At 43.0% G+C, this 13,327-nt stretch overlaps 1 protein-coding gene across 2 annotated transcripts; it reads left to right on the top strand.

Annotated features, from left to right (window-relative positions):
• Positions 1-4,041: 4,041 nt before the first annotated feature.
• On the top strand, positions 4,042-11,535 carry LOC123097780 (uncharacterized). 2 transcript variants are annotated; one of them, XM_044519606.1, is made up of 11 exons: positions 4,042-4,295; positions 5,197-7,605; positions 7,981-8,110; positions 8,192-8,277; positions 8,383-8,627; positions 9,379-9,465; positions 9,557-9,656; positions 9,806-10,337; positions 10,635-10,866; positions 11,008-11,054; positions 11,142-11,535. In XM_044519606.1, exons 1-10 carry the CDS (start codon positions 4,206-4,208, stop codon positions 11,036-11,038), a joined length of 3,942 nt encoding a protein of 1,313 aa, XP_044375541.1. In that variant the 5' UTR covers positions 4,042-4,205; the 3' UTR covers positions 11,039-11,054; positions 11,142-11,535. The 2 variants fall into 2 exon arrangements, with proteins under 2 accessions (XP_044375541.1, XP_044375540.1); XM_044519605.1 differs by having other exon boundaries at positions 10,997-11,054.
• Positions 11,536-13,327: the final 1,792 nt, after the last annotated feature.

Below are 13,327 nucleotides of genomic sequence, written 5' to 3'. Positions count from 1 at the left end.
CGGAGTTGCCACACCGAAGAAGATAACACCGCGCAGCAAGGGGGCCGAGCTACCTCCACCGCGAGCAGCCGGCGCGGCGGCAGCACCGCGCCCAGGCCCGGCCACCACGCCGTCCAAGCGGCCGCAGCAGCCGCCGTCGCCACGAAGACCGAGGCCGCCGCCCCGAGATCCACGCTCCGCCTCACACTTCGCTACGGCCAGAGGTCCCCCTCCCCTTAGAGGAACGGGGCCCGGGGCCACCGCGGCAGGGGGGAGCAGGTGGCCGGACCTAGCGGCGTTAGAGGGGCCCTCGGGTCGCCTCGGAGGAGACGACGCGAGGGAGCGTTGGGGTGGTTCTTATGTGTATCCATATGATTCTAGCGCAAGAAAGTCATTGCATGAACTAATTTCGTATTTGCATTGCTGACAAAATCTCCTTCAGGTCAAGAGCGATGGAAAAAATGCTCCCTTGTCTGCCCTTGATGCACCCTCGCGCATATCATAGGGCACTGAGACATGCTGGATATGGTGGTGTGCATGATGTCTTTCAAGCCCCGAAGCAGAGAACATCATAGCCTTTCTTGACCTTCTACACGCACCAACATGAAGGTGGTGCACAAGATGTCATGCAAGCTCTGGAGTTGACAACATGTTAGCCTCCTCTCGATCTGCTCCATCAACGCCGCCTCATCTTTTGCTCCTTCAAGTGGTAAATCAATATTGTTCACAACTCTTTTCTCTACAACGAACATAGACAGTTCCATTATTCGCTACTTATTGCTCATATACCATGGCACGCAGATGTCAACACAATTGTTTGTTGACAACCACACACTCACTAAAACATATTCATTGTATTGATGCCAGGGCGAGTGGCCTGTGGTTTTCAAATGAAACCTAGTACACCCCTCTAGGGAAAGTTGTTTGTTATTGCAAGATACTGGACCCACAAGTTGACTAGCAAACCAACCGCACCGAGTCGATCTTATATGGTTCTAACAATGCGTTTCAGTTTTTAGTCAAAGTCAGCCTCAACAAAAATCTCACAAATCTCAAGTCTTTTTTAGATAATTCTAGACGTGGAAACTATTACCCAAAATTTTTGTTGGGTGAGCGGTGCCGGCTCTGGGCCTAGACGGGAGGGGCGAGCCCAGGCCTTAGGGGGCCATGATCCTATATGTTATTTATATATGTTCCTGCACATAGGCCCATACTCCTTTCCAAAAGAAAAAAAGCCCACAGTCCAACCTATATAGCCCAAAATAATCTTGGTCATGCTGCGAGTCATGATCCGTCTACAGGGCACCACGGTGGCTTTTCTCACATCATGTTGCCACTCGCTAGGTGCAGTCTCATATGTTGCTTGTCTGCCTCGTCGTTTAGGTCGTTGCCTGCTTACATGACCCATCCCCATATCCTTATCAAGCTATGAGCACATGCTATCTTAGATTGTTAGGGATCTAACTTCTAATTTTCAATTTTTAAAAAAACGTATAATTTCTAAATTCCATTTTTTTTACTTTTTAGCTGTCAGAATGTTGCCCGAGAAATAGTTGCCGGGTGTTGATGAAAGGGGAAAAAAGGAAAATGAGGGGATCAATATATTGAATCACAAATTGGTGCTTTAATAAGTTTCTTTTATCTTAATTAATGTTGATGTTAACGCCTGAAGAAGTATTTTTTGAAAGCTCCGAGACATTATGGATGGAGTAATTGTATGTTGGTTCCGATTCGAGGTAATCACCCTAACTTCGTTTTGCAATTCTTTGAAATTTTCTATGCATAATATGACATTGCTCAACAATTATTGATAGACATCGCATTATATCAAACTAAGATTGTGTGGTTGAAAGTTAAATCTTACTCCATCCGTTCCAAAATAGATGACCCAACTTTGTACTAACTTTAGTACAAAGTTAGTATAAAGTTGGGTTATCTATTTTGGAACGGAGGGAGTAATACTATACAAATAAAAGTACAAACATATACGCATGTACACCTATCTATATATATATGCATCCTTAAGGACCCATTTCGGCAAATTTGCCTAGAACCCTAAAAACATAGAGCCGGTCTGTGGCTGAGTAACCTTTTTCATATACGTATGTACCTGATGAGATATTGTTCTGGCTATTTATAGTTTATCTAAGCTTGTGAATTTGGAAGTTTTAATCAGCAAATCTTTGAGCACTTGTCTTGCATTACATGTGCGGCAAAATAATTGTGGAACCAGAAGCATTTAATCAGTATAGCAAAGGAAAAAGCTTGACCCAAAATGAAAGTTCTTTCCAACTCATGCTACTGCTGTGAAGATGGTGCTTTGTCTAGGTTGTGTTATAAGTATGACGCCACAGCTAAAAGTAACCATATATTATGGAAGTATATATTTTTTAAACTAGATAGCTCTCCACGCCCTGGGATACTAACAATACTTCTCGATGGACGTGCTAATAAGCTTATTTCTTAAACTAGATAGCTCTCCACGCCAGGCAAGCACCGAATATCTGTCCGCCTAGACTGCCTGACCAGGCACAACTTTATCCACATTTCAAGGCCACACCAGGCATGACTTTTGGCCAGGCATCCTCCCGTGGATGCAAACCAAACTAACCCATATACTTTGGATCACATATAGTATTAGTCAATTTCTCTTTTACCATGTGATAACAGAGCATCATGCGAGTGTGCAGCTAGCCTGCCCGCCCGCGTTCGAGTCTTGGCTCCCGTCATGCTCAAGGTTGCCTCTTATATATATTAATAAAATATTTCTTTTCATTTTCTTTCACCATGTGATAACAGAGCATTGCGCGAGTGTTCAACCTGCCTGCTCTCCGACGTTGGAGTCCTAGCTCACACGTGGTGCTCAAGGTCGCCTCTTCTATTAAAAAAAACTTTTTTATTCTCTTTCAATCAAGGTTCCCTGTTCCCATTCTCTTTCACCATGTGATAACAGAGCATCGCGCGAGTGTGCAACCAGCCCGCCCGCCAGCGTTCGAGTCTTGGCTCACGCGTGGTGCTCAAGGTTGCATCTTCTATTAAAAATAATAATACATTTTTATTATCTTTCGCCATGTGAGAGAAAAGCAGCACGCGAGTCTATAGCCAACCTTCGCGCCCGCGTTCGAGTCCCGGCTCGCTCATGATGCTCAAGGTTTGTCTCTTCTATTAGAAGTAAAAAAAACAAACCTTTTTAATTCCCTTTCACATGTTCCCCGATGAAGTTCATTGCCAAATTGACATTTCTTCTGAGACAGGGAGGAGTGAGCTGATATGATACCCGTTCGAGCCCAGACATAGATGGGACGGTCAAGGTGGTGGTCCTTCTCCTTGCCCTCTCTCTCTCTGTCCAAAAAAAAGGACGGTCCTTCACCATTTAGGGGTTCACAGCAGCGGCGTGGGCGCACTCACGTGTTGCACACCTGCATATCTTGGGCGATTCCACAAGTAAAGACGAGGCTGCACTGCAGCTAAGATCAGGTACTGTTCGCTCCGAGCTGTGCGCAGCTCATTTCTTTTCTTTTCCCCCAAGGCGGATGCCATATTGGCTGTGCCTCACGCCAACCCACGGCCTATATTATTGCTTAACGCTAATTTGATTATGGAATATTTTAAGGAGTTAACAACAAGTTGAGATCTTGTGAGCTCCATCACGGCCATCCATTCACACGCCCTTGCTGCTGCAGTGGCGGGACAAAGGCCAGTGGAAACGCAAGGACGGATGGGGCGACCTTACCTTAAACCCTTGCGAGGCCGCAGTAAAACATCACATGCAATGCATTCCCAAATATCTCAATTTTTACTCCCGAGATCAAAACACAGTAAAGGCCCTCATCTGCCTGCCAAAACGGAAGGAAACGGGATCACTACTGCCGCTCACCTAAAATCCTGTAGTACTAACCAAAATCACCACTTATTTTTTCTGGCAAGTATTACATTCTCACGAACCTCATTAATTGCCGAGACTCAAATAGCAGATCAAGGGTGGATTTTCTTGCCCTAAGTGAATTACCGGGCGATTAACGCCGGCGTTAATTACTCAATACTGGCAGCACCGGCCGAGTGCTGTAAAAATAACCTCTCCATTAAACCCGTCCCCTCCTCCTCCTCCCCTGTATCCACCTCCGCCCCGCCCCCCCTGGATTCCGCCTCCTCCCCCTCCCCCAACCACCGCCGCCGCCGCCCGGCCCTCGAATCCGAGGCCGTCCGTCGCCGCTCGCGGCGCCGCAATGCCGCGGGGGGCCGCCAAGCGGAGGCGCGAGCCGTCCCCTGTCGCCGCCGCGGGGGAGAGGAAGCTTCTTCCGGGCGAGCACGTCGAGGTCAGCGCCGTCGAAATCCGCACCGCCGTCATCGCCGGGCGGGCCACGCATTGCTGCCGCGCGGCTGGCTCTCCTGGGTTTGACTTCCCGTGTTTCCCCTGTAGTCTAGTCTAGTGTGGTTGCCTCTGAACAGAGTCCCACTGCACCTTCGTCAGATGACTTGTGCTAATGTGGTTAGTTCCGGTAGAACGCGCCGGTGATTGTTGTTTTGCGCGATAATCGTGTGCAGCTGGGAGCGATTGAGTTGGCATCCATCTAAATATCTAAGACCGGCAGAAATAGCATGTTTGGGTTAATCTGCGATGAAGTTCTTGTCAAACAATGGCGTTAGTCAGTGCATGGTTGCGCTTGCATCTGTGCCAGTCGCCTAATTAGTCTGCCGACTTATTTTGCTTGCATCTCATCTACCTGATGTAGTAACATGGTAAAAGATCTTTGCTTTGTTGGTACCTGTGTGGAAGATTGTTCGGAATCATGGGTTCTTGGTTGGTGCTCGACGGACTGAATGTTATTATTGGCCTCTCATAGAAGTGTCATTTTGCAGTAGCATTTTTCTTGATTGTTTTGCTGTCTTGCGAACACCAATTACTATTCCTTGTTGAGTGTTAGTGCTTGAAATGTGTAGCATTGTATTCTGTTAGTAGGAACGCAAAAGAAAAATAGGAAGTGAGGCAGCCATCTCTGTTTCTCACGCACCTAATGAGTTTACTTTGTCCATTGGCCATGGTCAACCAATGGTATCATCTGTAAAATCTCCTCCCTACGGCTTCATTGTTATCATTTATCACCACCACTGATGCGTGTTGGAAATGTTACTATCCTTTCTTTTTTGCAATCTCACTACGAAAACTCTCATACTTGTGAATGGGAGTAGTTTCATTGATATATTTCTCTTCTGCAGGTCATTAGTTTTGATCCAGGGCTATGTGGATCATGGCATCAGGCTGTTGTCATTGAAATTTTGGACAACTTCCGCTCTGTAAGATACACTGATTTTGTTGATGACAATGGTAGCGGGTCACCTCTTGTTGAGCAAGTTGAGGTGTCAGATGCTATCGATGGCAAGTCAAGTGCGGCTCGGGGATCCACTCGTGGAAAAGTAAGACCGGTGCATCCACATCAACCGCTGCAGGTATCTGATGCAAGCTATGCACTGTGGGTTGATGCACTAGTGGAAGGATCCTACTGGGAAGGTGTCATTGCTGATCACGCTCAAGGCTCCATGGAGAGGAAGGTCTTTTTTCCTGATGAAGGTGATGAACGCATTATGGCAGTCGATCAGCTACGCCGTACTCAGGACTGGGATGAAGTTACTGGAACATGGAAACCACGAGGAATCTGGTTGTTTCTCCAAATGCTGTTGTCACATGAAGAGAAAGATGGTTTACCTGTATCAGTCAGGCAGATATGGTATGACCTGAGGTCAAATCTTTCCTTGACGACAGAAGACAATACGTGGATGTGTGGAACAGAATCTTTTTGGGAGGGATCACTTGCAGCCCTTATTGCAGAATTACGGTCTGTATGTGACAAACCTACCCAAGATGGAAATCAAATAGGAGACTCTTGTAGATCAGCAGAAACTTCAACATCTGCAGCCTTTCAAAATAAGAATGTCGAGCCAATTGTCTCGGGTAAGCTGGATTCCGCATCAGCTGCTATCTGCCGGACCATGTTAGAATTCATCTCATACTATCGCAATAACGACAGGATTAGTGCTCGTGCCAGACGGGAGTCTGCAAAGCACCATCTTAAATCAGTAGGGTGGACCTTTGTAGACGATAGAGCTAAGAACAGATATTGTGTCTCACCTGATGGGAAGCGGTTTGCATCTTTTATAGCAGCATGTGAGGCTTACCTGGCACAGAAGGGTTGTCATACAAATAATTTGCTTCTACATAGTGTGACTCGAAATAATGAAGATTGCAGCTCAATTGGCACAGATCTTATCCTAAGGGAGAACAAACACCATAATAAGTTGAGTACGGATGCCTCAGCTTCTTGGATGCCAGTACAGCTAGATGCAAAATTTTCCCCACCTATAGCGTCGCTGCTTGCTAGTTACCAAGAGGTCACCAGTTTTTCCCAGGGACAAATTAATGATACCATGAGGATGAAGCTGAAGGAGCATCTCCTGGCATTAGGTTGGAGTATTGTGGTCAAAGAAGATGATATTATAAGGCCTAACGGTCAACCAAGTACTATTAAGAGATACCGGTACAAGTCACCTGCCGGGAAGACTTATGTTTCTTTCCTTCAAGTACTCAGGAGCTTCGCAGTTCAATGTATTAAACGAGTTAAAGGGAACAATACTGAAGACATTCCTGATAATTGCAATCATTTGGCAGCACACAGACTAAATCTCGATGCAGCAGTTTCAAGGGACCTGGCAACACTTGGTAAGCGTAAACGTGAAAATAAATCTGATGTTGTAGGAAAATATGTAGATTGTGTGGAAGCGGATGTGCAGAATGTCAGGAAAAAGAAACTTCTGAGATCAAAAGCTAAGAAGTTCCTCAAATCTGCTGGTTGGATAGTCTGCCAAAAGATGAAATCTAGTAAAAAACGGGAGCTTCGGTATCATTCTCCACATGGCAAGTCCTACAAATGTCTGCTGGCAGCATGTAAAGGATACTTAGAGCAAGGATATCAAAAGGAGAATAATGCAAGCTCTGGGGTCACCACTGATACGTTTATAGCACTCGGTGGCGGAGCAACGGATACAAGTGGAAGAAAGGACCTGCTGGTTTCAGTTTTAGATAGACATGATGGCACGTTTAGCTGGCCTACATGTCATGTAAAATCAAAGAAAAGAAAATCATCTTCGGTGCCTATGAGCCATGCACGAGTTTTGAGTTCAACACATGGTCAGATCCTGCCATATCAGCATCGTGCTAAAACCGTTCTGTCTCTGTTGGTAGACAAAAATATTCTATTACCAAGAGTTAAACTTACCTATAAGCAAAGAAGTGATGGGCCTCGGCTAAAGGAAGGTACCGTTACTAAAGATGGAATAAAATGCATGTGTTGCAATGAACTATTCACTCTGGAAAGCTTTGAGGTTCATGCTGGGTGCAGTACTCGGTTACCTGCTGCTCATATCTTTTTGAAGGATGGGAGGTCCCTCTCACAGTGTTTAGTTGAATTGATGGGTGAAAACAAGCCCAAAGAATCACTGCACGTGCGCTTGAAGACAAATTGTTCCGATACAGAAAGTGATTCAATATGCTCTATATGCAATGAGGGTGGGGAAATATTACTTTGTGACAATTGTCCTTCATCCTTCCACCATGCTTGTGTTGGTTTGGAGGTACTCCTTATCTTATCAGAGCAAACTCCTTTTTCATCCAGAGTTTTTAACTTTTCACGCATATGTTTTCGCAAGTCTCCTGTTACAGCACAGGAGCATGTCATTTCAGTCATATATACTTAAAAACTAAAAAGCCATTTACAAGTGCTCATTGGATATTTCCCATCAAATGCAAACTTATATGATTTCTAATGAGCACTTGGAATGCCTATTCAATTTCTGTTTTGAACAATGTGACGAGCATGTGGTTTTAGCTTCATACTTGGTTCATACGGTTGCTAGATTTCCTTGTTTTTTCTTTTACATAAGCAACTTCTTTCTATATGCACTTGCTTGTCTGTTGATCTGACATGCAGTATGATGCTACTTTTGTAGGCCACTCCGGAAGGAAGCTGGTACTGTCCATCTTGTAGATGTAATATTTGTGACTTGAGTGATTATGATCCTGATATCAACCAATTCACCGAGAAGACTATTATGTATTGTGATCAGTGTGAACGTGAATGTACGGTATTCTGAACACTTGATAATAATATGTAATTATATTTCGAAAACCGCTGATTTCCTTTTTATCATATTTTGGTAGATCATGTTGGTTGCATGAGAAACAAAGGTGATCAGCTCACCTGCTGTCCAGAAGGGTGCTGGTTTTGCAGTAGGGGATGCTCAGAGGTATGACAAAACTTAGATAAAATGCTGTTTCCACCCTGAATTACTTTAGAATTTGAACTTCATGCATGCTCATTATGTTGTCTCATGATCTATTCTGATGTGCAGATATTTCATCATTTGCAAGAGCTTATCGGGAAATCAATTCCAACTCCTGTCGAAGGCTTATCATGCACCATACTCAGATTTGACAGAGAAAATGCCAGTAACCATGGCGATTTTTACAATGAGATAATGGCAGAACAGTATGGCAAGCTGTGCATTGCACTTGATGTTCTTCATGAATGTTTTGTTACTATTATCGAGCCCCGCACACGAAGAGATCTTTCTGAAGATATTGTGTTCAATAGAGAGTAAGAACTGCTATGGCACCATTTCAATGTGTCTGTCTTCATTTTACCTTCCATTAATCATGTGTTGATTACTCATTGTGTGGTAGGCTTGATGGGATCATGGAAATCATTAGCTTATAGAACCTTCGTTTCACAATGTCTGTCCTTCATCTCTGCAGTCTTGTTTCAATGTTTATGCTCTCTGCCCTACTTTTAATCTTTTGGAAGAGGTTAAGTGGTTGTGGCATGTAATTTAATAGGGGTATGCATGATCATTTCTCAACTCGCTCTTAGATATAGTGTTTTGTTGGTTCTTATGGTTGGCTGAGGACAGATACAGTGAAACACAGGGAGTACTATATTACAACATTTTGAATAAGCTTAATTTAGATGGTACTATATGACAATTGACAGCAGGGAGTATTATCATTCTTATAGCATGGATATTCTGCTACAGTGCATAAATTTAACTACAACGCTCACTTAGTTCTAGGATGACTTGTCAGTAACTCCCTCTTAACATTTATTTTCTCTATTTCACCTCACACGTGCTGGACACTTTGCCCGAATTCCATATTAAGTTTCACGCACCAACCAGTAGAGCCAAATCCTCCAAACTGATCAATCCACATATACTTCAACAGTTTCTAGTCGATTTCATCACAATAATTCATCTATGTACAGCTTATATATTCTAGATGTGCTGGTATTTCTCCGTTCATTATTAATCATCATAAATGGAGACTGTAATTTTTTATCTAATCATCTACAGATCAGGTCTCCGACGGCTTAATTTTAGGGGATTCTACACGATACTTCTCCAGAAAGATGGTGAGCTAATATCTGTCGGCACTTTTAGGTATTTTACTCTTCTCAGTGGTCCTCCATGGTAATTGCAAACTTTTTTAGTTTATCGTTTTTCTCCATATCACAGTTTATTTTCTGTTTAGGGTATGCGGGAAGAAGTTTGCTGAGCTGCCTCTTATTGGCACAAGAATTCAATATCGTCGACAAGGAATGTGTCGCCTACTGATGAATGAACTGGAGAAGGTTTTTACTTTTACTACTTAAATAAATATATTTAAAAATTACTGGCAGTTGTGAAATTGAGTTTGAATGTTGCAACATCATGTTCCCATTTGATTGTCAATATTCCTGGCATTTTGTAGCACTATTCACTTTCTTTTTTTACTTTGCAGTTACTTTCTGGCTTGGGGGTGGAAAGGCTTATCTTACCGGCGATTCCTCAGCTTCTAGAAACATGGACAGGATCATTTGGTTTCACAGCAATGTCTTGCTCTCAGAGGTTTGAATTGGCAGAGAGCAGCATTCTCAGTTTCCAGGGAACCACCATCTGTCAGAAGATTTTAGATGCCACGGATCATAATCCAAGAGATATGAGCATCCAGTTGGTGCTTAATGCGGAAGAAATTGAGTTGGGGAAGAACAGCATTGTCAGTTTTGAAAGAACCACCGCATGTGACACGGTTGTGAACAATGCATCCAATCATTCAGAAGAGTTGAAGGTTACAGCACAGACTAACTATAACAGTCTAGCATGTGACACGGTTGTGAACAATGCATCCAATCATTCAGAAGAGTTGAAGGTTACAGCGCAGACTAACTATAACAGTCTAGCATTGGCAGAGAACTCCGTTTTCAGCTCTTGGGGAACCACTATTTGTCAGAAGGTTTCAAGTAATGCATTTAGCCATCCAGAAGAGTTGAATGGTCTCTCTCTCTCTCTCGCACACTTGGTACTTGGCTAGGGAGCACTTGTCATATCAGTTTCTGGAATCCTAAAAAGGAAAGATGAATCAAACTAGTTATTAAGCATATTGGAAAACTGATGCTACCTCTGAATATGAATGTTGTTGTCTATGTCCGCACAGATATAGATATGCAAAATAACCTATTGAAGTAATAGGTTGCTTCAAACATGCCTGGCTTTTGCATGCTTTGATTATTTATTTTATAGGAAGACTGTATGGGTGAACTTTGATTTGATAGTCTTATTGGCAATTACAGGATCTGACTACCAACTGGAATGTACTAGTATCGTCCCTGAGACATTGGAAAGTGATAGTCAAGAAAGCACATCAGTGGGGGTAGAAGATAGAGACCAACCGGAGCCTGAGCTGATACTGGAAATTCGGAGTAACAGTAGTGAAGAGGGCAATTGTGCTGTTGGTGTTCCCATTATTACGCCAAACCCAGAAGTTAACTTTACCGTGGACAGTCATGGGCAGCCGTATGACAGGTATGCTTTCTTCTATTAAGGTCAGTTGACAAGAAAAACCAGCGACATAGTGATTCTTGTTGACAGATTCTCTTAGTTGACAACCTTGTTTACCAGCTATGGCCAGTATCTTATGATGGTGTATTTCTAGTGTTGGTGCAGATCAGTGCAGCGGGAGTTGTGTTTCAACTGAGGTTAAGCCTGTTGCGGTATGTATGCTGCATACATGGTTTGTTCCAAATGATACTCTAGATAAGTGCACACAGCTTATTATTTGCCATGTTTTGTTGTAACAGGCAGCTCCAGGATCCAAATACAAGGGTAAATGCTACGAGCGGAATAGATGGAGCAACGGCCGTAGGAAACTAGAAATGCACGGCTATGGGGTCTCCACAAAATGACCAGAACTGGGTTCATTCCATCAAAGTTTGGATCCACGAGGCTTGCAATCTTGTGCAATAAACATTCCGGGAATGTGCATAGTCAACAGCTAATCTGCTCTCTCTAGCGAGGGTTGCCTCGCTTAAGTCAGTTTCAAGCACTCATATTATCATTCTGGGAAAGAAAAATGTTGTATCAGTCTCTGGATGTTTTCACACCTGCATTTTCAATTCAAATTGTTGGTTCTCAACTGTGCAATGTTATGTGCTATGAAAGTCTCCAAACAGGATTTCACCCGTTTTTATTATATATATATAAAGCATCATGAAAGAACGATATAAGGTAGGAGTAGTTAGGAAGCACTTACAACCAGATCAAACAAACAGTTGCACAACATAAATCACATTGCAAAAACAACGCAATAGCACTAAAAACATGGCTACTTCACACTTTGGGAGATGACTCGTTTATTCTTATGTCGGCAGATGGAAAAAATGCATCATGTCTCAGACAATCCTTGATGAGTACTGTACTCAGGTCAGATGGCGAGTAAACAGAAATGTTGCATCTATTTCAGCCCTAACACCGAGGTTGACTCAAGAGTACAAGTTTGCCAAACACTATATATTATGACAGTCTTTGAATGACATGTACTTGGGCTTGCATGCGATGGTGGGAGTGGATTGATGTGAGTGCTTCCGTCATCTTATTCATACTCCCTCCATTCCATAATATAGTGTGCCCGTGCTTCCCGAAATCTAAGTTTAACCATAAATTTAACCAACGAGACCGACTGCGGCGGGAGCAAAAATCATACCACCGAATACACGAAATTTAGTGGTATAATTTTTGCTCCCGCCACAGTAGTAGTATAATTTTTGCTCCCGCCGCAGTCGGTCTCGTTGCTTAAATTTATGGTTAAATTTAGATCTCAGAAAGCACGGGCGCACTACATTGTGGAATGGAGGGAGTAGAGTTTGTGCAAGAATTGCCGGGTGGAAGAAAAAAATGCTATCAACAAGAGGGAAAGAAGTGTTGTTGAAAGCGGTGGCTCAATCTATACTAGTGTTTGCAATGTCATTATTCAAAATCCAGAAAAAATCATTAAGGGATCTAGGAAATGACCAAGAGCATAAAAGGATGCACTGGATGGAATGTTGAAATTATATGTTCCTAAGTTGATGGGAGGAATGGGATTTAGAGATCTAGAATGTTTTAACCATGTTAGCTAAACAATGTTGGAAATTGATGGATGAATCTAATTCACTTTGTGCCTCTGTTCTTAGAGCCAAATACTATCTGGAAGGAAATTTATTGAATGCAAAACCAAAGAAGGGCTCATCTGTGACATGGCAAGGTATTATAGTAGGATTGAAAGCTTTAAAAGAAGATGTGTCTGGCATATAGAAGATGGATCACAAGTTAATATATGGAATGATACTTGAGTTCCTTTGAGCCCAACTTTGAGGGTGAGAACACCTCGAGGAGGTATAATGTTGCAAAATGTCCTAGACCTCAGTCATCCAGTGGCAAGCAATTGGTATGAAGATTTGATTCGCTCTGTTTTTTGGCCGGTTGAAGTCTAAAAGTTTCGAACCTCCTAGATTTGGATGAAGTGCATGTGAGATAAGGTATGGAACACATGTGCAACTCATATCTGCTTCGTTAAAAAGAGGGTTCCCACTTAAGGCGAGAATCTAACTACTAAACAACTTTAAGTAAGCAAGGTTCAAAATGGAAGATAATACATGTGTTGAAGTATGTTGAAATGAAGCAACCAAGCGGCTCATGCTAATGCGGGTCTTTATATCGTACATGTCACCACATAAGGTCCAAATCTCTACGGAAATAACACACGAAACGAACAAAAAAGCGGCTCGGTATGAACAAAGCTTGTATGGCCAACTGAGCAAACAAAATAAAAGAAGACATAAATCACTATAGAAAATTATAGGCCAGAGAGCTTCGAAGATAATTAATTAAAATAGAGAGCAAACAAACGGTTTGACAGTACTCCACTGACCTTAGACGTCGAAAATAAATAAAATTATGGTTTTATTGCCTCGGTACGAGCGCCTGTACGACCGACTCCGGTCGTACT

The sequence above is a fragment of the Triticum aestivum genome, chromosome 4D (genome assembly GCF_018294505.1).
Source record: "Triticum aestivum cultivar Chinese Spring chromosome 4D, IWGSC CS RefSeq v2.1, whole genome shotgun sequence".
NCBI classification, from domain to species: Eukaryota; Viridiplantae; Streptophyta; class Magnoliopsida; order Poales; family Poaceae; genus Triticum; species Triticum aestivum.
This window is presented reverse-complemented; position numbering and strand designations above follow the sequence as displayed.

Bases quoted from the DNA above. Each gene is read 5' to 3' on its own strand.
- LOC123097780 (XM_044519605.1), top strand. From the start codon at position 4,206: ATGCCGCGGGGGGCCGCCAAGCGGAGGCGCGAGCCGTCCCCTGTCGCC. The intron at 4,296-5,196 runs GTCAGCGCCGTC...TCTCTTCTGCAG, and splicing joins TTCCGGGCGAGCACGTCGAG to GTCATTAGTTTTGATCCAGG. The intron at 8,111-8,191 runs GTACGGTATTCT...ATATTTTGGTAG, and splicing joins TGATCAGTGTGAACGTGAAT to ATCATGTTGGTTGCATGAGA.